Source organism: Nycticebus coucang, chromosome 2 (genome assembly GCF_027406575.1).
Source record: "Nycticebus coucang isolate mNycCou1 chromosome 2, mNycCou1.pri, whole genome shotgun sequence".
In the NCBI taxonomy this organism is placed as follows: domain Eukaryota; kingdom Metazoa; phylum Chordata; class Mammalia; order Primates; family Lorisidae; genus Nycticebus; species Nycticebus coucang.
In genome coordinates, this window is record NC_069781.1 from 178,686,711 (window position 1) to 178,713,862 (window position 27,152).

The following is a 27,152-nucleotide window of genomic DNA, read 5'->3' on the forward strand; positions in this document are numbered from 1 at the left end:
AGTCATCCCTCTGTCTGTGTGCTGGTGTCTCTGGTGTCTCTTCCTCTCCTTGTAGGGATGGCAGTCATACTGAATAGGGGTGCCCCACCCTTCTGACCTCATTTAACCTCAACCACTTTTTTAAAGGTCTGTCTCCAAAGGCAGTCACATTCTAAAGTCCTGGGGGTTAGGACTTTAACATATGACTTCTTGGTACAGGACACAATTCAGTCTCTAACACTCTCTTTGATGAAGAATCAGGGAATTGAGCAGAAAACACAACAGGGACTCTGTAGTACTTACAGGAGAGTTTTATGAAATAATAGAACAAAGATTTTGAGCAGGAAAACAGAAGCTAGACTGTAACATAAGAATTAAGAAAATCAAGGCATGTGTAAAAGGCAAAATTTATAAGCAACAAATTTACAGAAATTAACATCCAGTGTGATGTTGACTTGTTGTATCCACTTGACAAAATTAATGTCATAGCAATTTTGGAAAACATGCTTATTTGAGAGTTCATCACTGGTATTGTTCTCATTTTGAACCAAGGAGCATAGAGGGAGGGAAAGGCAGTTAGTCACTACTAAGGGTACTCCAAAAGGTGCACACAGCTGCCCTTTTCCAACTTGCCTTCCATCTTTTTGCCTCCTGTCACTCAGCAGTTCCTAGGCAGATAAACCCAACAGGCCACTTCTTCCAGATTTGACCAGGCTTACCCTAGGATAACACATTTCTCATCCCTCCCACACAAATAGTATAGCTCTTTAACCTAGATCCCAGCAAGACAGTTGAATAAATATTCCAGGCTCAGAGGAATCAGGAGGCAGCTCTTTGATTGATCGTACAAAGAGTGTTAAGAAAATCTCTCTGTTTGAGAGATCTGAAAGCATTTTCTGGCCAGTTTTCCTCTTTAGAAATCACAGAGTAAACACTTGTGTACAGTTGCGTGCTGTGCTGGGATGAGAACAGTTGAAAACAAACCATTCTAAAATGACTCAGGCCTTAGGGATTTTGAGACAATAGTGGTTTGAATCTTACTCTTCAATTACTAGTCCGGTGACCTGGAGCAGGTCACTTCCCTTGTCTATGCCTCTAATTCATCACCCATCAAGTGGGGGTGACTTTGCCCCTGAGTCTAGTGGACCTCAGCATTACTGACATTTTTCTATTGGGGTGGGTAGGATAATTCTCTCTGTGGGGACAGTTCTGTGCATTATGAGGTGGTAAATGGCATCCATGCTTTCTATCCATTAGATGCTGGTGGCACCCACCGCCAATGGTGACAGATCTTGAGATATTGCATGTGTCTACTGAGGGGCAAATGTCTGGTCTGGGTGTTGTTTTAAATACATTGTGGTTTCTGAGGGCTTAGCATAGTACTGGCACATGGAAAGTACCCTAGTAAAATGAACTTTTCTATTTAAAGATAGCAATAATAATTGTCTACCATATCAAGCGATTCAAAATGCATTAAATCTGGGCAGTGCCTGTGGCTCAGTGGGTAAGGCGCCAGCCCCATTACCGAGGGTGGTGGGTTCGAACCCGGCCCTGGCCAAATTGCAACAACAACAACAACAAAAATAGCCGGGCATTGTGGCGGGTGCCTGTAGTCCTAGCTACTCAGGAGGCTGAGGCAAGAGAATTACCTAAGCCCAGGAGTTGGAGGTTACTGTGAGCTGTGTGACACCACGGCACTCTACTGAGGGTGATAAAGTGAGACTCTGTCTCTACAAAAAATAAAAAATAAATAAATAAAAATAAATAAGTAAATAAATAAAATGCATTAAATCTCCAAAGTGAGCAACCTTGGAGATTCTTACAAATCTATACATTTGCCAGTCGAGCTGGCATTTTTTTCTTTCAAATTAATATGAGCGTACAAATTTTTAGATTACATTGTTCTCACTTCCAAGGTAAAGTTCCATTTATAAAAGAACCTCTCATCCCGGGGGGTGTGGTATCCACCTACACATTGTGCCCATTAGCTGAGACCCTGCCAAAGGCCCTCCTTTCTTCTGTCAATTGTCCTGCCCTGTTCCCCCCACCTCCCTCTGCCCCCGTACTAGACTATATTTGTGTTTTACTGTTCATGTGAGCATGTAATTGTTTATATATTGGCTTCATATTAGCTACACTGCTGGTGGGATTGCAAACTAATACCAACCTTTATGGCAAGAAGTATGGAGAATTCTCAAAGAACTAAAAGTCGACCTTCCATTTGATCCCACAATTTCTTTTCTTATTTTATTTATTTTTATTAAACCATAGCTGTGTACATTAGTATGATCGTGGGGCACCATACACTTGGTTCATAGATTGTTTGACATATTTTCATCACATTAGTTAACATAGCTTTTGTAGTATTTTCTTAGTTATTTTGCTAAGACCTTTACATTCCACATTTACTGGGATTCACATACACCCTTGTAAGATGCACCGCAGGTGTAATCCCATTAATCCCCCTCCTTCCCCCTCCTTCCCCCCTCCCTCCCCTCCCTTTCCCCTTTCTCCCTATTCTTAGGTTGTAACTGGGTTATGGCTTTCATGTGAAGGTCCTACATTAGTTTCATAATAAGGGTGAGTACATTGGGTACTTTTTCTTCCATTCTTACTAGGCATCTACCCAGAAGAACAAAAATCATTTTACCATAGAGTTGGCATTTTTAGTTCTGAGCCTTGTCTCCATCTAGAGTCAACAGTGGGATGGTTCCGGGAAAGTTCTACCTTAAGGGAGTACCTCGGTGAATCATTCATCCAGTCCTATGCTCAGCGGCATGACAGGAAGCCAAGGCTAGGATTTTCTTTTTCTTTTTTTTTTTTTTTTTTTTAAGTGTCTGGTTCCTCAAAACTCTTAAAAGAAGGACTTTTTTTTTTTCTATTGTGTTTTTTTTTATTATTAAATCATAACTGTATACAATGATATGATTATGGGGCATCATACACTCACTTCATAAACCATTTGACACATTTTTATCACAGTGGTTAACATAGCCTTTCTGGCGTTATCTCAGTTACTGTGCCAAAACATTTACATTCCACATTTACCAAGTTTCGCAAATACCCCTGTAATATGCACCACAGGTGTGATCCCACCGATTCCCCTCCCTCTACCCATCCCCCCCCTTTCCCACTTCCCCCTATTGTTAAGTTGTAGCTGGGTTATAGCTTTCACGTGAGAGTCCCAAATTAGTCTCATAGTAGGGCTGAGTACATTGGGTATTTTTTCTTCCATTCTTGGGATACTTTACTAAGAAGGATATGTTCCAGCTCCATCCATGTAAACATGAAAGAGGTAAAGTCTCCATCTTTCTTTAAGGCTGCATAGTATTCCATGGTATACATATACCACAATTTATTAATCCATTCGTGGATCGATGGGCACTTGGGCTTGTTCCATGACTTAGCTATTATGAATTGGGCTGCAATAAACATTCTGGTACAAATATCTTTGTTATGTTGTGATTTTTGGTCTTCTGGGTATATGCCCAGCAGAGGAATTACAGGATTAAATGGCAGATCTATTTTTAGATCTCTGAGTGTTCTGCATATATCTTTCCAAAAGGAATGTATTAATTTGCATTCCCACCAGCAGTGCAGAAGTGTTCCCTTTTCTCCGCATCCACGCCAACATCTCTGGTCTTGAGATTTTGTGATATAGGCTAGTCTCATTGGAGTTAGATGATATCTCAAAGTAGTTTTGATTTGCATTTCTCTGATGATTAAAGATGATGAGCATTTTTTCATATGTCTGAAGGCCGTGCGCCTGTCTTCTTCAGAGAAGTTTCTCTTCAAATCCCTTGCCCAGCCTGCGATGGGATCCCTTGTTTTTTTCTTGCTGATGTGTTTGAGTTCTCTGTGGATTCTGGTTATTAAACCTTTGTCAGAGATATACCCTGCAAATATCTTCTCCCATTCTGAGAGCTGTCTGCTTGCTCTGCTTACTGTGTTCTTAGCTGTGCAGAAGCTTTTTAGTTTGATCAAGTCCCAGTAGTGTATTTTTGAAGCTGCTTCAATTGCCCGGGGGGTTCTCCTCATGAAATACTCACCCAGACCAATCTCTTCAAGGGTTTTCCCTGCATTCTCCTCTAGTATTTTTATAGTTTCATGTCTTAAGTTTAAATCTTTAATCCAATGAGAGTCTATCTTAGTTAATGGTGAAAGGTGTGGTTCCAATTTCAGTCTTCTGCAGGTTGCCAGCCAGTTCAGCCAGCACCATTTGTTAAATAGGGAATCTTTTCCCCACTGAATGTTTTTAATTGGCTTGTCAAAAATCAAATAGCGGTAAGTAGCTGGATTCATCTCTTGGTTCTCTATTCTGTTCCAGATATCTACTTCTCTGTTTTTGTGCCAATACCATGCTGTTTTGATCACTATCGATTTGTAGTAAAGTCTGAGGTCTGGTAGTGTGATTCCTCCTGTTTTGTTTTTATTTCTGAGTAATGTCTTGGCTATTCGAGGTTTTTTCTGATTCCATATAAAACGAAGTAATGTTTTTTCAAGATCTTTAAAATATGACAGTGGAGCTTTAATAGGGAGTGCGTTGAAATTATATATTGCTTTGGGTAGTATGGACATTTTGATAATGTTGATTCTTCCTAGCCATGAGCATGGTATGTTTTTCCATTTGTTAACATTTTCAGCTATTTCTTTTCTTAGAGTTTCATAGTTCTCTTTATAGAGATCTTTCACGTCTTTTGTTAGGTAAATTCCCAAATATTTCATCTTCTTTGGCACTACTGTGAATGGGATAGAGTCCTTAACTGCTTTTTCAATTTGACTGTTGTTGGTGTATATAAAGGCTACCGATTTATGAATGTTGATTTTGTAACCTGAGACACTGCTGTATTCCTTGATCACTTCTAGGAGTTTTGTAGTAGAGTCCCTAGTGTTTTCCAGATACACAATCATATCATCTGCGAAGAGGGAGAGTTTGATCTCTTCTGACCCTATATGGATACCCTTGATTGCCTTTTCTTCCCTCATTGCGGTGGCTAAAACTTCCATTACAATGTTGAAAAGCAGTGGAGACAATGGGCAGCCTTGTCTGGTTCCTGATCTGAGTGGAAATGATTCCAATTTAACTCCATTCAATATGATATTGGCTGTGGGTTTGCTGTAGATGGCCTCTATCAGTTTAAGGAAAGTCCCTTCTAGACCAATTTTCTTGAGTGTTCTGATCATGAAGGGATGCTGGATATTATCAAAAGCTTTTTCTGCATCAATTGAGAGAATCATATGGTCTTTGTTTTTTAATTTGTTTATGTGCTGAATTACATTTATAGATTTACGTATATTGAACCAGCCTTGAGACCCTGGGATAAAACCAACTTGGTCATGATGTATAATTTGTTTGATGTGTTGCTGGATTCTGTTTGTTAGGATCTTGTTGAATATTTTTGCATCTATATTCATTAGTGATATTGGTCTATAATTTTCTTTTCTTGTTGGGTCTTTTCCTGGTTTGGGGATCAGGGTGATGTTTGCTTCATAGAACGTGTTGGGTAGTCTTCCTTCTTTTTCTACATTTTGGAACAGGTTGAGTAATATAGGTACTAATTCCTCTTTAAAGGTTTGGTAGAATTCTGACGTGAAACCATCTGGTCCCGGGCTTTTCTTTTTAGGGAGGTTTTGTATAGTTGATGCTATTTCTGAACTTGATATGGGTCTGTTCAACATTTCCACTTGATTCTGGTTAAGTCTTGGAAGGTGGTGTGCTTCCAAGTATCGGTCAATTTCCTTCAGATTTTCATATTTCTGAGAATAAAGTTTCTTGTAATATTCATTAAGGATTTTTTGGATTTCTGATGAGTCTGTTGTTATTTCGTCTTTGTTGTTTCTGATTGATGAGATTAGAGATTTTACTCTTTTTTTCCTGATTAGGTTGGCCAGAGGTTTATCTATTTTATTGACCTTTTCAAAAAACCAACTTTTTGATTTATTGATCTGCTGTATTATTCTTTTGTTTTCAATTTCATTTAATTCTGCTCTAATTTTGGTTATTTCTTTTCTTCTACTGGGTTTGGGGTTGGAATGTTCTTCCTTTTCCAGTTGCTTGAGATGTCCCATTAAGTTGTTAACTTCCTCTCTTTCCGTTCTCTTGAGTAAGGCTTGCAGTGCTATAAATTTCCCTCTTAGAACTGCCTTTGTGGTGTCCCAGAGGTTCTGATAGTTTGTGTCTTCATTGTCGTTTTGTTCCAAAAAATTGGCGATTTCTTTCTTAATCTCATCTTTGACCCAGCTATCATTCAGCATAAGGTTATTTAACTTCCATGTTTTTGTATGAGTATGCAGATTCCTGTTGTTACTCAATTCAAGTTTTATTCCATGATGGTCCGAGAAGATGCTAGTTTCTATTCCTTTAAATTTACTGAGGTTAGACTTGTGACCTAAAATGTGGTCAATTTTGGAGTAAGTTCCGTGGGCTGGTGAGAAGTATGTTTATTCAGTTTTGTTGGGATGAAATGTTCTGTAGATGTCTGCTAAATCTAAATATTGGATGGTTAGGTTTAAATCTAAGATTTCTTTGCTCAGCTTCTTGCTGGAGGATCGATCCAACACTGCCAAAGGAGTGTTGAAATCTCCGACGATTATGGAGCTGGAGGAAATCAAGTTACTTATGTCTGTTAGAGTTTCTCTTATAAATTGAGGTGCATTCTGGTTGGGTGCATAGATATTAATAATTGAGATCTCATCATATTGAGTATTACCCTTAACAAATATGAAGTGACCATTCTTGTCCTTCCTTACTTTTGATGGTTTAAAGCCTACTGTATCTGCAAATAAAATTGCAACACCTGCTTTTTTCTGATTACCATTTGCCTGAAATATGGATGACCATCCTTTCACCCTGAGTCTGTATTTGTCTTTTAAGTTGAGATGTGACTCTTGTATGCAACAAATATCTGGCTTGAGTTTTTGTATCCAGTCAGCTAAGCTATGCCTCTTTAGAGGACAGTTTAAGCCATTCACATTGATGGAGAGTATTGATAAGTCTGGTGGAATTTTGGGTATCGAGTTTTTCAAAGGTCCAGTGGACATTTTTAATCCTTTCGCCAGTGTGGAAGTTGGAGTTTGATCCGAAGTTTCTGAGTGAGTTTACTTTTGTGGTATAGGATTGGGTTGGTCATTGTGGAGGATAGGTCTGAGAACATCCTGAAGAGCTGGTTTACTTATGGCAAATTTTTTCAACATATGAATGTCATTGAAGTATTTAATTTCTCCATCATAGATGAAACTCAGTTTAGCTGGATACAAGATCCTGGGTTGAAAGTTTTTTTGCTTTAGGAGATTAAAAGTTGATGACCAGCCTCTTCTTGCTTGAAAAGTTTCAGCAGAGAGATCTGCAGTTATTCTTTTTTTTTTTTTTTTAATTTATTATTTTTTTTTTATTGTTGGGGATTCATTGAGGGTACAATAAGCCAGTTACACTGATTGCAATTGTTAGGTAAAGTCCCTCTTGCAATCATGTCTTCATCTGCAGTTATTCTAATATTCTTACCTTTGTACGTTATAGTTTTCTTTCGCTGGGCTGCTTTGAGAATCTTCTCTTTCATGTTAACTTTAGTGAAGCTAATTATGATATGTCTGGGAGATGGCTTATTGGGGTTGAATCGTGCTGGGGTTCTGAAGCTGTCTGCTATCTGAATTTCAGATTCTCTAGGCATGTCTGGAAAATTTTCTTTCATAATTTCATGTAGAAGGGCCTCTGTGCCCTTGGCAGCCACTTCATCGTTCTCCAAAATTCCTATAACCCTTATGTTGTTTTTTTTCGAATTATCTGAGAGTTCTCTGAGTGAGTGATCCGTTTTTGCTCTCCATTTCTCTTCCTCTTTGAGAGATTGGGAGCGTTTGAAGACTTTATCTTCAATGTCAGAAATCCTTTCTTCTGCTTGCTCCATTCTGTTACTGAGGGATTCTACTGTATTTTTCATATCTTTGAGGGCTGTAAGTTCTTGTTTCAGTGTGTCTAAGTCTTTGGTGGTTTTGTCTTCAAATTCGTTAAATTCTTGAGACAATTTTTGAATTTCTCCTTGAATTCCTAATTCCATTTTATTAACCTTGTCTGCAAACCAAATTCTGAATTCGACTTCTGACATCTCAGCCAGTTGTTTATGAATGGGATCTTCAATCACATCTGCCGTATCTTTTCTTGGGGGGGGTTGATCTATTCTGGTTATTCATGTTACCAGAGTTTTTCCGCTGATTCCGCCCCATGGTTTACTCCCTTTGGTTTTTCCCCTAGGGTTTTATCGAGGGCCCGTACAGTGTTGTGGCCTGAGAAACTGGGGCCCTGTCTGGTGTGGTGGAGCAAAGTGGTTCTGTCTTGTTTTCAGCTGGTTTCTGTTTGATCCTATTGCAACTTCTACTCTGGCTTGAAGTCTCAGCTGTGTGGAAAAATCAGCAATTAAGTCACCCCGCCTGCCCACCTCTGGCCCCAGTTGGAAAAGGAGAATCAAACCTTCCTACAATTGCACACCCAGGGCACCGCCTGAAAAGTCCTCAGTCTATTAGCCCAGTTCAAAAGGTCCGAATCAACTGTCTCAATCGGCACTTGTCTCGGGTGGAAGGGTTCAAGAGGTCTCTGGGAACTGGATCACAGGGGCCTGGTGACTCCCCTGACACAGCTCACCCCAGTGCAGCGTGGAGTCAGGAGGAGCCACCCAGCAAACAGAGCAGTCTGGGAAGTTTGACGTCTCCTTCCCCACTTTGCCCCTCCGTCGGACCCAGTCACTGGTATCTCTGCAGATGGCTAACCCAGTTGCCTGCAGTGAACAGACACTCCAGGGGTTTGCACCTGCCTGAATCGCAAGGAAGTCTGCCAGGCCCCCGCAGACTGCCGCTATCTAGCAGGAGGAGATGGGGCCTGACATCTTTGAGTGTTTGATGCAGGTGATGGGAAGGAGGTGTTCACTCAGGCTTAGCCCCGTCCCTGATGGATGCTGCTAACAGAACAGAACAGAACAGACAACTTTGTGAGGTTCTGTCTCTGTTCCTGTCGTCGCCTACAGAAGACAGGCTGTTTTGAGTTCAAACGTCTTTGCTGCTGGAGAATTGCGTCTGAACACCTCTCTGGGTTGGCCCCGCCCTGGAAGCTTCCCGGGTTTGTGAGCCGTGTCGCCTGTGGCCTCCTCTGGTTGCCCAGGGAGACAGGGGGTGTGGCCTCAGAATATCCAGAAGTGAGCGTTCTGCCGTTAAAGAAAAAATGGCTGTTGATCTACCTCCAGGGAACTGCTGCTCTGGTGTGGGCACTCAGGTGACCCTTTTCTCCTCTGTCCCGCGCCCCAGAGTCAGCACTGAGCGGCTGCAGTTTGTGCTGGGTCCACACCCCTTAAGAGATCCCCCAAGAATCAGAACTCTTGGGGGATGGGCCCCCAGACCCCGATTGGGAGTGGTGGGGGGAAGCTAGAGTTTCATTCAATACTACGGTCCGGGGGAGGGCTCTGCACTGCACCGCAGGGAAGTGCCGCCAAGGCTTGATTTCCCCTCAGCAGAGTGCCCTCTCCTCGCTCACGTATCCCAGAGTCAGCGCTGACCTGACGCAGCTCAGGCACTGTGCACTCCCCTTGAGAAATCACCCAAGGATCCGAACTCCGGGGGGATAGGCCCTCAGACCCGGAGTGAGAGTAGGGGTTCTCAGCTCTCAGCGGGTAAGCTAGAGTCTTATTCAGTCTTGGGCCCCGTATGCCTGGGGAGGGTTGGTGCACTGCACCGCAGGGAAGTGCTGCGAGGCGTGACTCCCCCTCAGCCCAGTGCCCTCTCCTCACTTGCGCGCCTCAGAGTCAATGCTGACCAGTCGCAACTCGGGGACTGTCCACTCCCCTTGAGAAATCACCCAAGGATCCGAAGTCCTGGGGGACAGGCCTCCAGACCTCAGTGGGCGGGAGGGGAGCGCCGGGGATTCAGGGTTGCCGGCAAAGGATTCCCAAAGTTTTATTCAGCCCTATGTCTGGCAGGAGAATGCCACGGCACCCCAGTAGGGGAGGTAGGTCCAGTTTTTAGAAGGTCTCTCCCGTGGAGTGTAGTGGGAGGGCCTTTAATTTCTGCCCGCTTGTTCAATTGTGGGGCTCTTGAGCCGGTCTCATGGGGGAGGGGGACTCCCGTCCGCTTGGTGGTGGATTTTGTACCTTTTGTTTGCGTCCTTGTGATCACAACTTGCCTCGGCGGTGTTGATGTGCGTTCTTCAGCCTTCTCTCTTGGTGAGGCTCAAGTCCACCAGGATACTTACTAAATTCCTGTCCCTTAACTCTCCTTCTGGACGGGAGCCTTTGTTGAAAGCTGGCTTCAGTCCGCCATCTTGTCTCCCCTCTAGGATTTTCTTTGCTGTTATTCTCCAGGGCTCTTGTGGGTGTGGGAACGGGGATAGAACAAGATCCAGTGGACTTCTGCACACTGGTTGTGTTAGACATTACATGCCTAAAGTCATGCTAACGTCAGTAGAAAGCAGATATTAGCTACTTTTCTAGATCAAGCACACTGTAGCTGGGTTCATATAGCTGGTGAGTGATGGGGTCAGGGTTTAGATCTGGGTCTGTTTTGATCCAAGTTCTATGTTCTTCACACCTTTTTAGGTTTTCAAACAGGCACATGTCAGGTGAGCAGGAGACTTAAACACACAATCCATAACTCTGGTCTAAATTGCTAAATGGTAAAAGGTGAAAGATTTATATGATCTGAAGAGAAACCAGAGTATTGAATGCAGAATATGATTGTCTTAACACAATAACTAAGAAAATGCCAGGAATGCTATGTTAACCAGTGCGATGAAAATGTGTCGAACTGTTTATAAAACCAGTGTATCGTATTACTGCACACAGCTATGATCTAATACTAATAAAAAAAATAAAAGATAAATATATAAATTGCTAAATGTGGAACTATCTCTTATACCAGTGCTTCTCAAACACTAATGTGTATGGGAAACACTTAGGGATTTTGTTTTAAAATTCAGAATCTGAGTTGTTCTGGGTGAGGCCCAAGCTTCTACATTTCTATAACTATTTCCTAAGTGATGTTGGTCCTAATAGATCACACTTTTAAACTTGGTCCTAATGGATCACACTTTTAAACTTGAGTTGTGTCAGAATCACCAGGAAGGTTTCTAAAAACACAGTTACCAAAAATTAAAACTACAGTAATATTAACACACTAAAATGTCTACAATGGGAAAAAAACCCCAGAAAACAATTTAACTTTCCTCAATAAGTTAAACATGATTCCCATGTGAATCAGTAATTCCACCTCTAGGTATATACCTTGGAGATAGATAATAGGCATTCAAGTAAAAACTTGTACATGGATGAGCATAGCAGTATTATTCATAATAGGCACAGGTGGCAACAATCCAAATGTCCATAAAAGGATAATTATAGAAGGGAAATGTGGCATATTCATACAAAGAAATATTCTATTATTCAGCCTTAAAAATAAGGGAAGTGCTGATACACGCTATAACATGAAGGAACTTTGAAAACATGATGCTAAGTGTATGTGAGGGGGGTCTCCTCAATTTTTTTTTGTAAGCTTCAAAATGGTAATTTCAAGTCCCCCTTATTTTGGCTCACTATCAACAATATATCACAATGTAAAGGAAAGAAAAGACAATGACCACCAGAGTTAATTCAATAAGGTGAATACTAAATTTGTTCCTTTTCCAGGTAAAGGAACACAGGCCAGGGAACCAATTCACTGACTAGTTTACAGAGGCTGAAAGGATGGGGGTGGTGGCATGATTTAGAATGGACTGATGATTTTTTATGCCTACACTAAAATGTAAAGTTTGGAGTCCAGGTTTTGGTAGGGTGGGATCAGTCCATACCTCTGCACATGGTTGCTTAAGACAGGTCCTGTCATTGCTCAAGTGTATCAGTCTGCTCAGACTGCCATAACAAAACATCATAAATTGGATGGCTTCAACAACGAAAATTTATTTTCTCACAGTTCTGTAGGCTGGAAGTCCCAGAACAGAGTGCCAACAAGGTTGATTTCTGGGAAAGGCTTTCTTCTCTGTTTGCAAAACCTGTCTTTTTGCTACATTCTTATATGGCCTTTCCTCATTGTGTGCAAAGAGTAAAGAGAGAAAACCTTCTGGTGTCTCTTCTTACAAGGCGACTTATTCTATCAGATTAGGGCCCCATCTTTTGAATCTCATTTAACTTTAACTATTTTCTTAGAGGCCCCACTTTCAAAGACAGCTACAGTGGGGATTAAGGCTTCAACATATAAACTATGGGGGAACAGAAACGTTCAGTCCATAACAAAGAGTATCCTCTTAAGCGACCCAATAACAGATCACTCAAAGTGTTTCAGGAATACAAGATGAATAAATCATACATATCTGCTGCATGACATTGTGCCTATAGTTAACAATATTGTGTTGTACATTTAAAAACCTGTTAAGAGTTCAAGTTGTGGTTGAGCTTTTTCTTAGACTTGAAAACAATGGAACCTAAAAATTTGTACCCTCATATCAATTTAAAATGAAAATAAATAAATAAAAATCTGTTAAGAGGATAGAGCTCATGTTAAGTGTTTTTTCCATGATAAAATTTAAATTTAAAAATTGGAGATGGAAATTTAGGTACATATGCAGCATAATAAAAATTAAGGTACATGAAGTCAGGAACAGACAAAGCTTGAGAAACTATGGTCCTTTGTCAGGAAGCCCTGGACACCTACACTTACTTCATCTTATGCCATCGGGAATCTTGGATACTAATATAAAACATTCACAACAGGGCTGGATTTATGAGGTCGAACCACACAATACTGCTATTTTGTAGGTAAGAAATGATCTAACATTAGAAATTTCACAGGGTTCAACATAATATAAAAGACACAATCCAGTCCATAGCACCCTCACTGTGCAAGTAATAACTGAGATTAGTTTGTGTTTTCTAGAATTTTACATAAATGTAATCCTAACAGAGAGTATACACTTTCTCTCACCATCATTTTCTTTTTTTTATGAGAACCATGTTATTACTTATATCAAGTTTATTCTTTCTGGTGGCTGGTTTGTGTTCCCCCATATGGCAGTGCTGTTGTTTGCTTTCCTTTCCAAAGTGAATGCTTCTTTGACCATGGAATTCTTTGCCAAGACTGGAAGTCCTGATGTCACGAAATTCCCTCGGTGCTGTGAGCTCTCACTGTCTTCCCAATGAAGACCACCAAGAATGCACCCGGATTCATTCCCTAGGGCTGCTCTAACAAATTGCCACAAACTAAGTGGCTTAAAGCAATATAAGTTTATGCTTTCCTAGTTCAGGAGGCGAGAAGTCTAAAACAAGGTGTTAGCAGGGCTGTGCTCCTCCCAAAGGCTCTAGGAAAGAGTTTGCCCCTACCTCTTCCAGCTTCAGGTAGCCCTGGCTGTTCCTTGGCTTGTGGCAGCATGACCCCAGTCTCTGCCTCCAGCTTCATGTGTCTCTTCCTGTCTTCTCCTTTTATGTCTCTTTTGAGGATACGCATCATCAGATTTAGGGCCCATCCTAATGACGTGTGATCTTATCTAGAGATCCTTACATGAATAACACGAAGAGACCCTTGCTCCAAATAGATCACTCTTCATTTTATGGTTTCCTTTGATTCTGCCTTTTGTAGCTCCTTCCTTACAGCTGTGTAGGGCTCAGTCACACCAGCGTCTAAGCTAAATGTGATTTAGGTGGGATAAAGAGCATCTGCCCCAAAGCCCTGAAATAAGCTCTTCCTGACACTCTTACAGAGATGTCTCTGCTTCCCCATGGTGCGTTACTTCTCACCAAAATGAGTAGTGAGCCCAGTGGGTTGAAGAGTGGACCATTCCCCTGGAAGGCATGTCCACCTGAAACCCCAGAATATAGGGTGGAAGGTCAGGGACCGGTGAGCAGATGCTTTTTATTTTCCGTAAATGATATTTTTCTTAGAAATTATGCAAGATGGAGCCTTAAACCTGGTTTTCTATTGTACCAGTTGTGATGGGAGAGCCGAGAAAGGAAGCAGCAAACAAAGCCACAGGATGGGAACAGCCGAGGATTTGTTTGCCTGCCTGCAGAGGCCCTTGTTTGCCTTTGTCTGCCTTAATTACTGGTTCCAGTTCCTGGCATGCAGTAGGTACTGATTAATATTTATTGGATAAAAAAATGAGAACACCCAACTTAATTTTCCTTCCTCCCATTGTTTCCATAGGCTGGGCTCCAATGGAAAAGATGGCAGCCTACGGCTCATCAAAGGCCGCTCTCACCATGTTTTCATCAGTTATGAGACTAGAGCTTTTGAAATGGGGAATTAAAGTATCTGTCATCCAGCCTGGAGGCTTCCGAACAAGTAGGTCTCTGAGCCTAATTGCTTCACAGGGTTCAACCTGGAAGGGATCCTTAAGTTCCTGTTGGCCGAGCACATGTGGAACCCCTCGGTATTGGCAAAGATGCACACAGCCTGACATTAGTTAAAATGGTGAAAGTAGATTTTGCTCAGTAAGTACTAACGGGGATTGGGGGAGAAGAGATGAGCTCTGTTCTGAGCAGAGGTGATGTGTGTATTTCAAAGGGAGAAGGAGGGAGAGGGCAGAGTGGGGCTCAGCAGAGTCAGGCAAGTGGAAAATACAAAGGGCTGGTCAGCATCAACATGATGGGGCCAGCAGTGTTTGCTGGTGGCCAGGTACAGACTTCAGGATTCCTTCTTCCCACAGAGGCTGGGACACACAGGCCTTTTCTTTCTTGATGATTTCATGTCAAAGGTATGGCTCACTGGTCCTTGAGAGAGAGACTTCCGAGTTGCAAGGGTTACATATTTACGATTGTGATTCTTTTTAGTGAGGGCTCCAAGTTCAGGGGTTTGTAGAACAAGTAGGAGGATTTCCTGGCCGGGTTGCTCCTTCTCAGGCAGGCATCTGGGCAGGAGCTGGCATCATCCTAGGGACAGGGCCTTAGGCTGCTGGAAGCTGTGCTGAGGTTTGGCCTGGTAGCTTAGTGCAGGGGTTTGGGCAGAGGTGTCGTGTCTGTGTCCACCCAGGAGGGTGGGAGTGGGCAGGCCTCTCCTAAGGATCAAGAAGCAAGCTTTTTAGTGTCTTTATAAAAGAGACTCCAGGCCAGGCGTGGTAATCCTCGACCCTGGGAGGCCGAGGCAGGTGGATTGCTTGAGCTCAGAAATTCAAGACCAGCCTGAGCAAGAGCAAAAGCCTGTCTCTACTGAAATAGAAAAATTAGCCGGGTATTATGACAGGCGCCTGTAGTCCCAGGTACTTGGGAGGCTGAGGCAAGAGGATTACTTGAGCCCAAGAGACTGAGGTTGCTGTGAGCTGTGACGCCACATGCTCTATCTAGGTCCACAGAGTGAGACTCTGGCTCAAAGAAACAAAACAAAACAAAAAAAAGCAAGTGCCAGTTCTTCAGGGTTTGGCTGTTCCCCTTTTCCTTCCACAGAGGAATTGCATTGGGTCATCAGGCATAGTGAGCAGAGGTTAGAGCTAGGTTAGAATGCTGATGCCCTGGTGCCCACTCAGAACAAGCCCCTTCTAGGATTCACGCTCCATTTCTCAGTGTCAGAGTTTTATTTGACCTTTGAAGTACAGCTTAAAAATGGTCCTAACTGACTTACTAATTTTGATCATCTTCCTGGCCTGTTTCTTCCTATATAAAATCTGTTAGCTTCATATCAGGCTTATTTATTTAGGGTTAGAGCTTATTTATTTTTATTTTATTTTATTTTTTTGCAGTTTTGGCCAGGGCTGGGTCTGAACCCGCCACCTCTGGCATATAGGGCCAGCGCCCTACTCCTTTGAGCCACAGGAAGTTTGAGCAAGTACTCAGGGTGATACTTATTAGTTTCTCATTCCCATTGGACAAGATGATTTCTTTCCCCAGCTTCTTTGTATTTTGGAAACAACATTTTTTTTTCTCCCTTCCCTCTAAAGAATGTAACCTGCCTCCCCTCCACCCTGGCAGCAGGTGGCTGATCTCTCTACTCCCCTCCTGGAACAGCTGAACTCTGGGCAGAGGCAGACTAAGCCTCAGTCCTCAGCTCTGGGCCAACACTTATTGGTATTTTGAGTGAAGGTGTGAAAAGCCTTGTTTAATAAAAGACCACAAACTGGTAGGTGCTGCTAGTACACGAACAAACCCTAAAGCTATGCACATTAATCCAAATGCCCAACATAAAAAATCTAAAAAGAAACACTGAAATTTTTGGCTTGAAACAGTTGGCAGCTGGGAGCCTCTGAAGGTTTGGGGGGAGGCAAAAAGGAGCATCAGTCATTCAGGCCGAGAGGCTGGATTGGGGCAGCAAATGCAGAGGTAAGAAATCTTAGGAGGAGTTTTCAACTTGGGGTCTCCCTAGGTGGGGAGGAGAATTGAGGGGAGTTAATGGAGAAGGGGAGTGGGTCAAAGATGAAACAAACGTACCAACCTGAGTGCCTGGGATACAGAGGAAGTCCGTTAGAACCATTTTTAAACTGTGTTCCTGAAGGTCACCACAAGGGTGGGGATTTAAAACCAGATCCCTAGGGAACGACCTGGGTTCTTCCTTCTATACCCAGTTTAAAGTGGTTTGATGAGCTTGCTGCGGGTAAGAGACTAGACATCAGAAGACAGAGAACTGAAGTTTGGAGATGCCACATCATACTGATGTCTAATTGAAGGTGGGTCCAGGAAAGAAAGCTTTAGAGACACAATAAGGAGCTACTGAAAACATTTCAAAGAGAAATACCTTATTTTTTAGTCGCCTGTAAGAAAAATAGCTAAAACATATTGTGCGGGTCATTCAAAAGACCAAAATGATGGCTAAATAATAAGTAGAAAAGAAAGTATTCCTGGCAACATCAGTTCACAAAGAAGGAAGGGATGGGCTCCCGTGTGTACTACGGGTGGACTCTTTGAAGAGAGAAAGGGCAGGTTGCATGTTATGCAACTGGGATCATGTTACACAATAGAGTTGCAGATATCCAACAGGTATTGGGAGAAAAGCTATACACATTTTATTTATGAGAGATGTCCAGGGGATGTACTAGCGGCAGACATATATCCCATGTTCATTTGGGGGCAGGGTTTTAGCATTAAAATGAGGTGGAATTTGGCTCTTTCCATCCAAAGGTAAACTGTAGGACACAAAGACAGTATGTGCAGTCTCCATAAGCTGACAGAAACAGGATTGAGGCCTACAGTAGCTTGCAGGAAAAGAATGTTTTAGAGGTCAGTCCTTTGTCCAATCAGAGTTCTAGTGGTCTACTTGTAAATCAGTTAGGAAGGGTCTGACAATTTGCCTAATAGCTCCATTTTTAGGGAGTTGAGCAAAAGTGTGTTTATTTCTTGTAATGGTAGGAATTTAGGAAGTTGCCAGTGCCAGCTGAGCCCTGAACGCTCCACCCATAGGTACGGAGAGGTGAGGGAAAACTTGTTTGCTGAAAGATCAGCTCACAATTAGGGCAGGTTAATAAGAGAAAGGTTTATTTACCATGTGCTTGGGGAGAATCAGACAGTGATTACTCAATGTCCCAGTGAAGTTCAGGTATTTTTACACCTGTCTTTTTGGAGGGGAGGGAAAATGAGGAATACAGGTAATTCTGTTTAGGGGACACACAGGGATGGGGGAATTTTGTCAATTAACCTGAGAGACAAGTTTAAAATAAATCATAGCTGTGTATATCAATGCGATCATGGGGCACCATACACTGGTTTTATAAACAGTTTGACACATTTTCATCACACTGGTTAACATAGCCAGGAAGGCTATGCTATGAAAAAATAAATAAATAAAATAATGCGGACCAGATCTGGTTGCATTCTATTTTGGTCTCTCAGATCACACATGCATTGTAGATTTTAAGTACTTTATGTGTATTATCTCACTTAATCCTCACTTAAGGAGGTTTACTGAAGGCTACTTTAGAAAGTTTACTGAAAAATAAACTCAGAGTAAAACACATTAATGAGAGAAAAGTTATCAGGTTTGTTTAACATGTATATGTTATTGTCCAACTGGGTCATGCAGAAAAGACCCAATGCTTGGAAACTCTCAGGGCTACGATGGAAAAAGAGTTTATGACGCAAAACTAAGTGGTGAGAGGGGAGAATTTCTCTCCGATACCCTTCCCTGAGAATCTGGAGCACAGGTTTTTTTTTTTTTTATTATTATTAAATCATAGCTGTGTACATTAATGCTATCATGGGGCACCATACACTGGTTTTATAGACCTTTTGACACATTTTCATCACACTGGTTAACATAGCCTTCCTGGCATTTTCTTAGTTATTGTGTTAAAACATTTATATTCTACATTTACTAAGTTTCACATGTACCCTTGTAAGATGGGAGCACAGGGTTTTTTAAAGACAGTTACACAGGCAGAGGATTAGGTAATTAGGTTTAATAATTTGCTAAGTTTGAGGAAAATTATAGGGGTGCCAAAATCATGGAATTCATCTTCTTGTGTTATTTTGGCTCTTGAGGTCAAAATTCCAGGCTGGTCAGTTCCTTGGTATGGGCCATTAGTCGGGGCAGATCAGTTCATCCTCTGGAATTTGGATCAGTCAATCCTCTGGAATTTGGATCAGTCAATACTCTGGAATGTGTGGAAAGGAAGATACCTCAGAAACTACGTTAGGGTTTCAAAAGTGATTTTACCTATAGAGAAAGTTAAGAATCTCTCTTTTTTTTTGCAGTTTTTGGCCTGGGCTGGGTTTGAACCTGCCACCTCTGGCATATGGGGCCAGCGCCCTAATCCTTTGAGCCACAGGTGTTGCCCAAGTTAAGAATCTTTATAACTAGCAACTATGCATGGAAGGCTAAGAAGCTTTATAATGGATGACAACTGCGTATGATTCCAGGGTAAAGAAGCAAATGAGGGGACGGGATTATTATCAAGCAAACAAGGGAAAGCGGCAGATTATTAACATTATTTTAGCCAAGCCTGTTCCTTTGCAGAGTTTTGCAGCCTTTACCCAAGTTCTCACATTGTACCCTTACATTAAGTTGTGAGGGTGGTTTCATAGACACGGAACTCCTAGAAATGAAGATTCAAGTCCCTGTTAGGGTTCAGAGTTTATATGTCTTTTTGGTAAAACGAGTTATCAGAGGAAAGAGAAGAGGAATCTATTGAGGGGCAGCAAAAGACCATCACAGAGAACGAACGGATGGGGAATGAAGATGAGCTGGTAAATGGTTCCCTTTTGGAGCTTCACTGAGTCTAAGATGTGGGATATTGTCTTCTTCAAGAGTCTGTTCTGGTGTGACTACACTCTGGTCTTACCTGGGGGAGAAGCAGAGGACAGTTGTTCTCCTAGGTGGGTCTAGAACTCAGGAAGATAAAGAAACTTCAACAGTTTGGGGAGAGTTGATGGTGTTGATGGTTGGTGGGGGGAGATCAGAGAAAAGTTGAGGTTTAGTCAAATGCCCTATTATGGGGGGTAAACTAGTTTTAATTTCTCTCATTGTCATCATAATAGTTCCATCTTGCAGTGAGAAAACAGAGGCTCAGAGATGTCAAGGAACATCCAAGCCACAGAGCTGATAAGAGGCAGATGTGAGATTTTAGTCCACATCATGTTGAGAGCTTTGTGTGTGTAGCCCCAACGTGGCAGGGGATAGATGGATGGTTTGTGGGTGTCCCAAGTGGCAGATGAGTGACAAAAGGCTAACGCCATTCTATAATGGGAGCTTAGGGGACTTTGGACAGGGTACCCACAAGAATGGTCAGAAAGTCCATGAGGTGTTTAAAGAGAAGAAGGTGGAACGGGAACCCCAGCTTGTGAAGGCAAGGACAGGGAGAGGTAGCAGGAGAAGCCCTAGCTCACTGAAACATGTTTTCTAAGACTTGGAAGCCTCCAGAGTAATTGTGCAGGATAATCATTTCTTTAAGTTGTGATGTGTGCCTTCCTGAAAAGAAAAGAGCAATTGAAACCCCCTTTGCATTTCCATAAGTATAATTGGGTTTCACTGGCTTACATTTCACAGCTCATCTCCTCACACAGTGCTGGCATCCAGGGGTCACCCAAGCTAACAAAGGCTCATGCCCGCAGAGATCCAGAGCAGTGTGGTCTTCTTGGAAAGTAATCTGGCAAAAGCTATTAAAATTTCAACTGAATGTGCCTTTTGACCAGGCAGCATTCTGGGGACTCTCACCCGCAGAAGTAAAGCCACAGGATAAAGAGATAGATGGTACAAATCTGTTCATTGCAGGAATGCTTGGAAAGCTGAAACCTAGGGTCAGCTGGTCGACTCAAAGCTTTTCAATGGAAAATTCTGTCCCTCTGATTTAAATCTATAGCCATTGACCAGAGGTAGGTCTGTAATTTACTACTAAGCAACAACACAAACAAACAAACAAAAACCCTGCAAAATATAAATATGTAGTACAATTCTTTTTATCTTTTTCTTTCCTATCAAATAAAATTAAGTCAAAGCCTTCTCTGTAGATATATGTTTGTATAAACAAAGAAAGGATGTAGGAGGGCTCCTTAAACTGTTACCTCAGAGGAGATTAATTTTTTTTTTGAGGTTACAAAGAATTAGTTTACACTGATTGCATTAGAGGAGATTAATTTTTAAAGTACATACATTTTCTTCTTATTCACTTTATATAATGAGCAGACATGGCTGCTACATTTTAAAGTACACGTAAATTACTTAATTTTATACAATCAGCTGGCATTGCCTTTATGTTAAAATACGTTTGTATTTGATCATTTGTAGTTTATATATTAAAATTTAAATCTGTATGTAAGTTAGACTTAAATTACATTTAACATACATTTTAAATTTAAAATTATATTTATCATTTAGATAAAATATTCAAAATTTTTCATTTAGCTTTAAATGTAGACATTTCTTCTATGTTAAAAATTATATTATGTATATATGTGTATGTTTATATGTATGTATTTACATGCACTATATTATATATGGTATAGTTATAGTATAGAAATATGTTATATTTAACACATGATAGTCACCAAAAGACGTACTATAATGTTAGTGGTGGCAGTACATGTAAGAGCCCCACATTCAAAACAACACAAATGCCTGTCACAGTATATGGATAAATAATTTATTGTATAGTTAATCAATGGAAGATTATACATCAAGGAGAATCACCACCCAAAACATGCATGAATCTCACAAGCATAATGTTGAGTAAAGAAGTTGACACAAGAGTTAAGTACCATTTATACGATCCATTTACGTAATGTTCAAAACCAGGCAAAACGAATTTATCCTATTAATCCGGGTGGTGGGTACTGGGAAAAGAGCTGGGAGGGGGGAATTTAAGGCTGGTCGTGTTCTGTTCTGTTCTTGATCTGTTGTTGACATGAGCTACTCAGTTGGTGAAAATCCAACAATGTGTGTGCTTTTCTGTATGTAGGTTTAAAAACGATGATAAATGTTATCATAAAGCACTTATTTTAAAAGGCATTTGCAAATGCCCATCCTGCCCAACAGTGGCCAGTTCACAAGTGCCTGCTTTCCTGACTTGGCTGGCCTTCCCAGAACCTGACTCTTCCTTTCCTCTTGGCCCAGGTATCGCAGGCACCAGTGACATGTGGGACAAGATGGAGAAGGACATTATGGACCACCTCCCTGCCGAGGTGCAGGAGGACTATGGCCAGGAGTACATCCAAGTGCAGCGGAAATTCCTCAGCTTCATCAACGGGCAGGCCAACCCAGACTTCTCCCCTGTGGTGCAGGACCTCACGCATGCGGTCTTGGCTAAGAGCCCCTTGGCCTTCTATGCACCAGGGAAATTCGCTTACCTGTGGTTCTGCTTGGCTTCCTTTTTACCTACTAGTGTGTTTGATTATACTAGGAAGTCTGGCCCTGGAAAGTGCATGCCCAGAGCTCTGAGAGTGCCTAACTCTAAGAATAAGGCCACGTAGGCAGTGAAGACCTCAAAGGAGCGGGGATTTGTATAATCTTGGAATGAAAGGGAACTGTGAGCTTCCTATTAAAGTTGTTCCTTATTTAACATTCCCTGTGGAATTTGTTGGTTTAGTAGGGACTTAGTGCTGAGAAGACTGGAGAGCAGCAGGGTGCTCCCAGGGAGTGTTGAGTGAGGACCTACTATGCACTGGGCACATTTCAGATCTTCTCTCATCTAGTTCTGGTCAGAGAGCAGAGGGTGATATCTTCACCCCTGTAATAGTCAAGTGAATAAAAGATCACAGAGGTTCATTGTCACACAGCTAGCAAAAAGCAGACCCAGAATTCAAATCCAGGCTGGACTCTACTGCCTGCCAAGAGAGGAGAAAGAGAAAGAAAGAGAGAAGGGAGAGGACAAGGAGGAAATGGCAAGTCAAACAGTCCAGTCAGTCTCCAAGGTCCTGGTCACTGTGCCTTGATATTCTATAATTACTATTTCCAAGGTACTGGATCCATTGTAAGTCATCAGGACTCTGTGTGCCTTCCTCATCTCCCTCTATTGGAAGCCCTGCCATCTTAAACAGGATCCTGGAGACTTCTGGGAGACCCAGGGCATGTGGTTGGCTGGTTGGGCACCCATAGTAAACATCACTTTTGCCTCTATCTGAGCATTCCAGTATGGAAAAGCCAGCATTATTACATAGAAGACCCTGGTCAAAGAGAGCAATGACAGATATCGCTGATGAAAGGGATGGGGACAGGTGTGGCCAGGTGTGGCAAAAGGGGAGGGGTTGGTGAGCAGAGGGTGCATGAAGGAAATCCAGAACACCTGCTCATTGCCAACCTCTCTTTGTTCCATTTCCTTTCTAGAATGTGGAGGTTCTTTTTCTATTTTCCATGGAGACTTTGTGAGAGTAGATGAAATGACAGTGCTCTGTGATTATTCCCAAAAGAAAATAATAAAAAGCACATAGTAAGATAAAAATTTATGGATTATGAATACAATATATTTTTAATGACTAATCATGCTGACTTCCCAGTGGTTCTCCACCATTGATTAAGAAAAGAACAGAAAGAAAAGAATAATCAAGGTTTTAGTCTTGATTTCCATTATGAGCACTTTCTGTAGATTGGTATTGTCAAAACCAAAGCTTCCATTTGCTTGATTCAGGCATTGTTGAAAGAGAACAAGATTTGTATAACCTATAGTCTAGAATTTGGAAGAATGCTGAGGAGCATGTGCTTCACTGAAAGCCAAGGGTTCTCAAAGTGTGGTTCCTGGACCTGAAGCATTAGCATTATCTGAGAATCTACTAGAAATGCAGATTCTCAGGAGCTACTCCAATTCTGTATTAGGTTCCTGTTTATGGCTGCTGTAACACATGACTATACACTTACCAGCTTAAAACAGCATAAATGTATTACCTTATAATTTTGGAGGTCAGAATTCTGAAATGTGTCTTACAAGGCCAAAATCAAGTGATCAGCAGAGATGTGTTCCTTCTGAACATGCTAGGGGAGCGTATCTTTCTTGCATTTTCCAGCTTCCCAAGGCCTGCATCCCTTGACTTGTGGCTGCATCACTCTGACCTCTGATGCCATCACTATATCTCCTTCTCTTTTTCTCTTGCCTCCCTTTTATAAGGCCCTTCTGATTATATTGGGCCCACCCAAATAATTCAGGATAATCGGCAGATCCTTAATTTAATCAACTCTACAAAGTCCATTTTGGCACGTAAGATAATGTTCACAGGTTTCTGGGATTAGTGCACCATTCTTATTGTTAAAGACCATTGCTCTGCTGACCATGCTTACTGAGTCAAAAATGCTGGGGATGAAGCCAGCAACCTATGTTGTAATGAGTCCTCTAGGCAATGCACACTCACATTTGAGGACTACCACTCCAGGCCATAGAATGTGGGAGAGAGCTGGAGACATCAAAAAAACTGGGACATGAATGTGGGGTCTGTCTTCTGTTCTGTAGCTTCCCAGGGACTGATAACTTTATGAGGCATGAGGAGAAGGTGCTGAATAGAGACCCAGATGAGATAGAGAATCGCAGATCAGAGAACCTCCTGTCTGATTCCCCACAGGAGGGCTTCCATATTATGTGAGGATTACCTGGGAGCCAAATAAGCCACAGGGTAGCCTATTTAATCAGAAGAAAGATTGGCCTCCCCCCAGCCCTGAATCATGATCTATTCTGGCTGCTATAGCAAAATACCATAGATGAGGTGACTGCTAAGCAATAGAATATTTTTTCTCATGGTTCTTGGGGCTGGGAAGTCCAAGATGAAGGTGCTGTCACATTTGGTGTCTGCCAAGAGCCCACTTCCTGTTTCATAGATTTCCGTAACATGGTGGAAGGAGTGAAGGAGATCTCTCTAGGGTCTCTTTTTATTTATTTATTTATGTATGTATTTGAGAAAGAATTTTACTTTGTTGCCCTCAGTATAGTGCCATTCCTCACAGCAACTTCACACTTTTGAGCTCAAGTAATCCTCCTGTCTCAGCCTCCCAAGTAGCTGGGTTTATAGGTGTCCACCACAATTCCTGGTCATTTTTAGAGACAGGGTCTTGCTCTGGTTCAGGCTGGTCTCAAACTCTTGAGCTCAAGCAATCCACTGCTTTGGCCTCCCAGAGTGCTAGAATTACAGGAGTGAGCCACCCTACTTGGGTGCCTGGCGTCTCTTTTACAAAGGCACTCATCTCACTCATGAAGATGGAAACTTCCAAGAGCCCCACTTCTTAACATTGGTGCATCAAAGGTTAGGTTTCAACATATGAATTTTGGGGGAATACAAACATTTAGTCCATAGCATTCATCATGGCTTCATTGGCCTTAGGTGGGAGTGAGAAAGTATGGAAAAGTTATTGAGGCTTCTTAAGAGAGTAGGAAAGATTGCTTGGAATTAAGAAGAATTGGGGGGTGGTGGTGGCTGGAGGAGTGCTACCAGTGGGTCGGCAGCCTTGAGCTGGGACTAAAGTGAGGTTGAGAAATCTTAGCTGGAGGATAATTCAAATGTTTTTTCCCCAAAGGCTGGGAAAATATGTCAGCCCCTAGGAGCACAGATCCTGAGGAAAGTAGCAAGGAAAAGAGAAGTGGAAGGGTGGAGAATCTTGAATTCAACAGCAAATTTATCTGGAAGACCCTGTTTGATACCAGAAGGGACTGTTTACCTGAAAGCATTAATAAACATGCATATATCTCAATTTTTGAATAATACATAGTTTTTCAGATAACAAAAGAGACGAACATTACATATAAATTTTTTTCATGCCTTGACTATTTCTGTAGAGTAATTGATGTCCCTAGTTTACCATAAGGAAGCAATAAGAGTAAGAGCAGAGTGAAGCCCCCAATACATCCACAATTCATTGTATTCTTGGGGGAAGGTATGATGAAAAGGTGATTTGACAACAGGACTCTTGGTAAAAAATATTTCTCCTTCTCTAGCTCTACTGTTCTACTCAAGGGCAGGAGTCAAGGGACCTTTAAAACCTGGCTAAAGAGGATCACCTGCAAAATCCCACCCATTCCTCTTTAACTCTTCCCTTTCTCTTTTTCCCCAGTGCTGTCAACAGGAAAATGAACCATTCTCACAAGAGACTTGGGATAAAAGGGAGGAATTAGGACAAGCGTCCAGTGAATATATGATTATCTTATTAATATTACATAAGGAGTTGATAAAAGGCCTACAAGTAAATTTTATCATATTATTGGAATGGAACATTAAATTTAATCAGTTTCATTATTCTGATGATAAAGACCATGTTCTAGAATACTATTCTGGATGGTATTAATTTGGAGATAGAGAAATTATATGCAGACAGCTCTGATGGGGTAGTGGTACCTCCTGCCCGGTGAAAGTCCCAGTAAAAGTCACACATAACACCCTATTTAGGGATTTAGAACCACTGGACACTTGCTCTAGAGTGGCTCAAATAAAGTTTCTCTACTCATTTGCCTTAATAGGCTAATATCTCCCTCTGAGATTTCTGGGATCATGAGTGGTCATGGCAGAACCAGAGGGGTGTTTTTGAGTTCTACCATAATACCTGGCCAGGAATTCCATGTGAAGATACAGAAGCAAAAGGGAGAGAGATTGGGAATGAATTGGAAGGTTGAAGATAGGGAGACCTCAAAATGTTTATGGTATGAAGTTGCTTGCTCTTTTGCCTGCCTTGCATTCCTTCTTGTTTGGATATTGGTGTGATTCAAGGGGCCCCACCTCCCCACTGTAAGGGTGAACATGTGACCCAGCCTGGCCCATCATCCTGTTTTTGGCTCTAGTGATTGGCTCAAAGGTGGTCACATGACCTGAGTAGGGCCAAAGATTTTGGCGGGAAGATAATTAAGAGGTACTTAAGGGAGATAAATGGTATCCTTTCTAGTTGCTGAGCTGTAATGTTCATGTTAAACTGAACCTTCTAGAGCCCATCAAGTGGAAAGCCTTGATAGAGAGGGAAGCCAGGATAGAAGAAAATGGAACATAATGATGAGGAAAAACCATGCCCTAGTAACATAGTTGGAGCCTTTGACCTAACCATATCTGTACATCTACCCTTTGGATTGATTTCCAAGTTATGTATGCCAAATCATTTTCTAGCCAAACTATTTCAAGTTGATGTTCCATTTTTTTTTTTTTTTTTGTAGCAGAATTAATTCCTGACAAATACACTCTGTAGGGACAGATTCAGTGAAGAATGAGAAATAAGATGTTTGACATAGGTGAGGTCCCACTCATTACCCTTTCTCCCCCTGGCCTCCCCCCTTGTCTCCTGTTATCCTCTTCCCTCCTTCATTCTGGGCTATAGTTGTGTTTTATCATTTGTATGAAAGTGTGGGTGATTATATATTGGTTTCATAACAGTACTGAGTACACTGGATACTTTTTCTTCCATTCTTGAGATATGATTGCTGGCAATTCAAGAATCATACTTGGCTAGGATAACAGTGTAAGGTGCATTGTGTTCAGTATGATAAGATAGAAACATATATTTACTATATTATAAAATACAGAGATGGCTAAAGTGAGAATTCTAGCCTACCAGGGGACTTGGGAGGATCAGTAAGCAGACTCATGGCATTTGTCCTAAATTATTTGTTTTCCTCAGGTTATTCTATCTGTGTGAGAATGTTCTGACCACCAGGTAATTGCCCTGGGAGTTTTATCACACAGATATTTTTGTTTATTTAACTCCTACTTTCTCTTTATTCTCCTATTTCGATAATAGGTATTGATTCACTGCTGGATGTAAAATAACCTCTCTCTTTGGCTTTGCCCTGTACTCTCTCTCCTGACTGACTGAAATGAACTAATTCCATACAGAGAAGGTCTTAAGTT

At 41.7% G+C, this 27,152-nt stretch overlaps 1 protein-coding gene across 3 annotated transcripts in view; it reads left to right on the forward strand.

The window, feature by feature from the left end:
- The window catches only part of HSD17B2 (hydroxysteroid 17-beta dehydrogenase 2), a 50,260-nt gene extending 28,352 nt beyond the window's left edge, over positions 1–21,908 (forward strand). For all 3 annotated transcript variants that reach the window (XM_053609569.1, XM_053609565.1, XM_053609575.1), the window contains exons 4-5: positions 14,143–14,280; positions 21,466–21,908. In XM_053609569.1, coding sequence (XP_053465544.1) covers positions 14,143–14,280; positions 21,466–21,821 — 494 coding nt within the window. In that variant the 3' untranslated portion in view covers positions 21,822–21,908. The remainder of the gene's footprint in view (positions 1–14,142; positions 14,281–21,465) is intronic.
- The last annotated feature ends 5,244 nt before the right edge of the window (positions 21,909–27,152 follow it).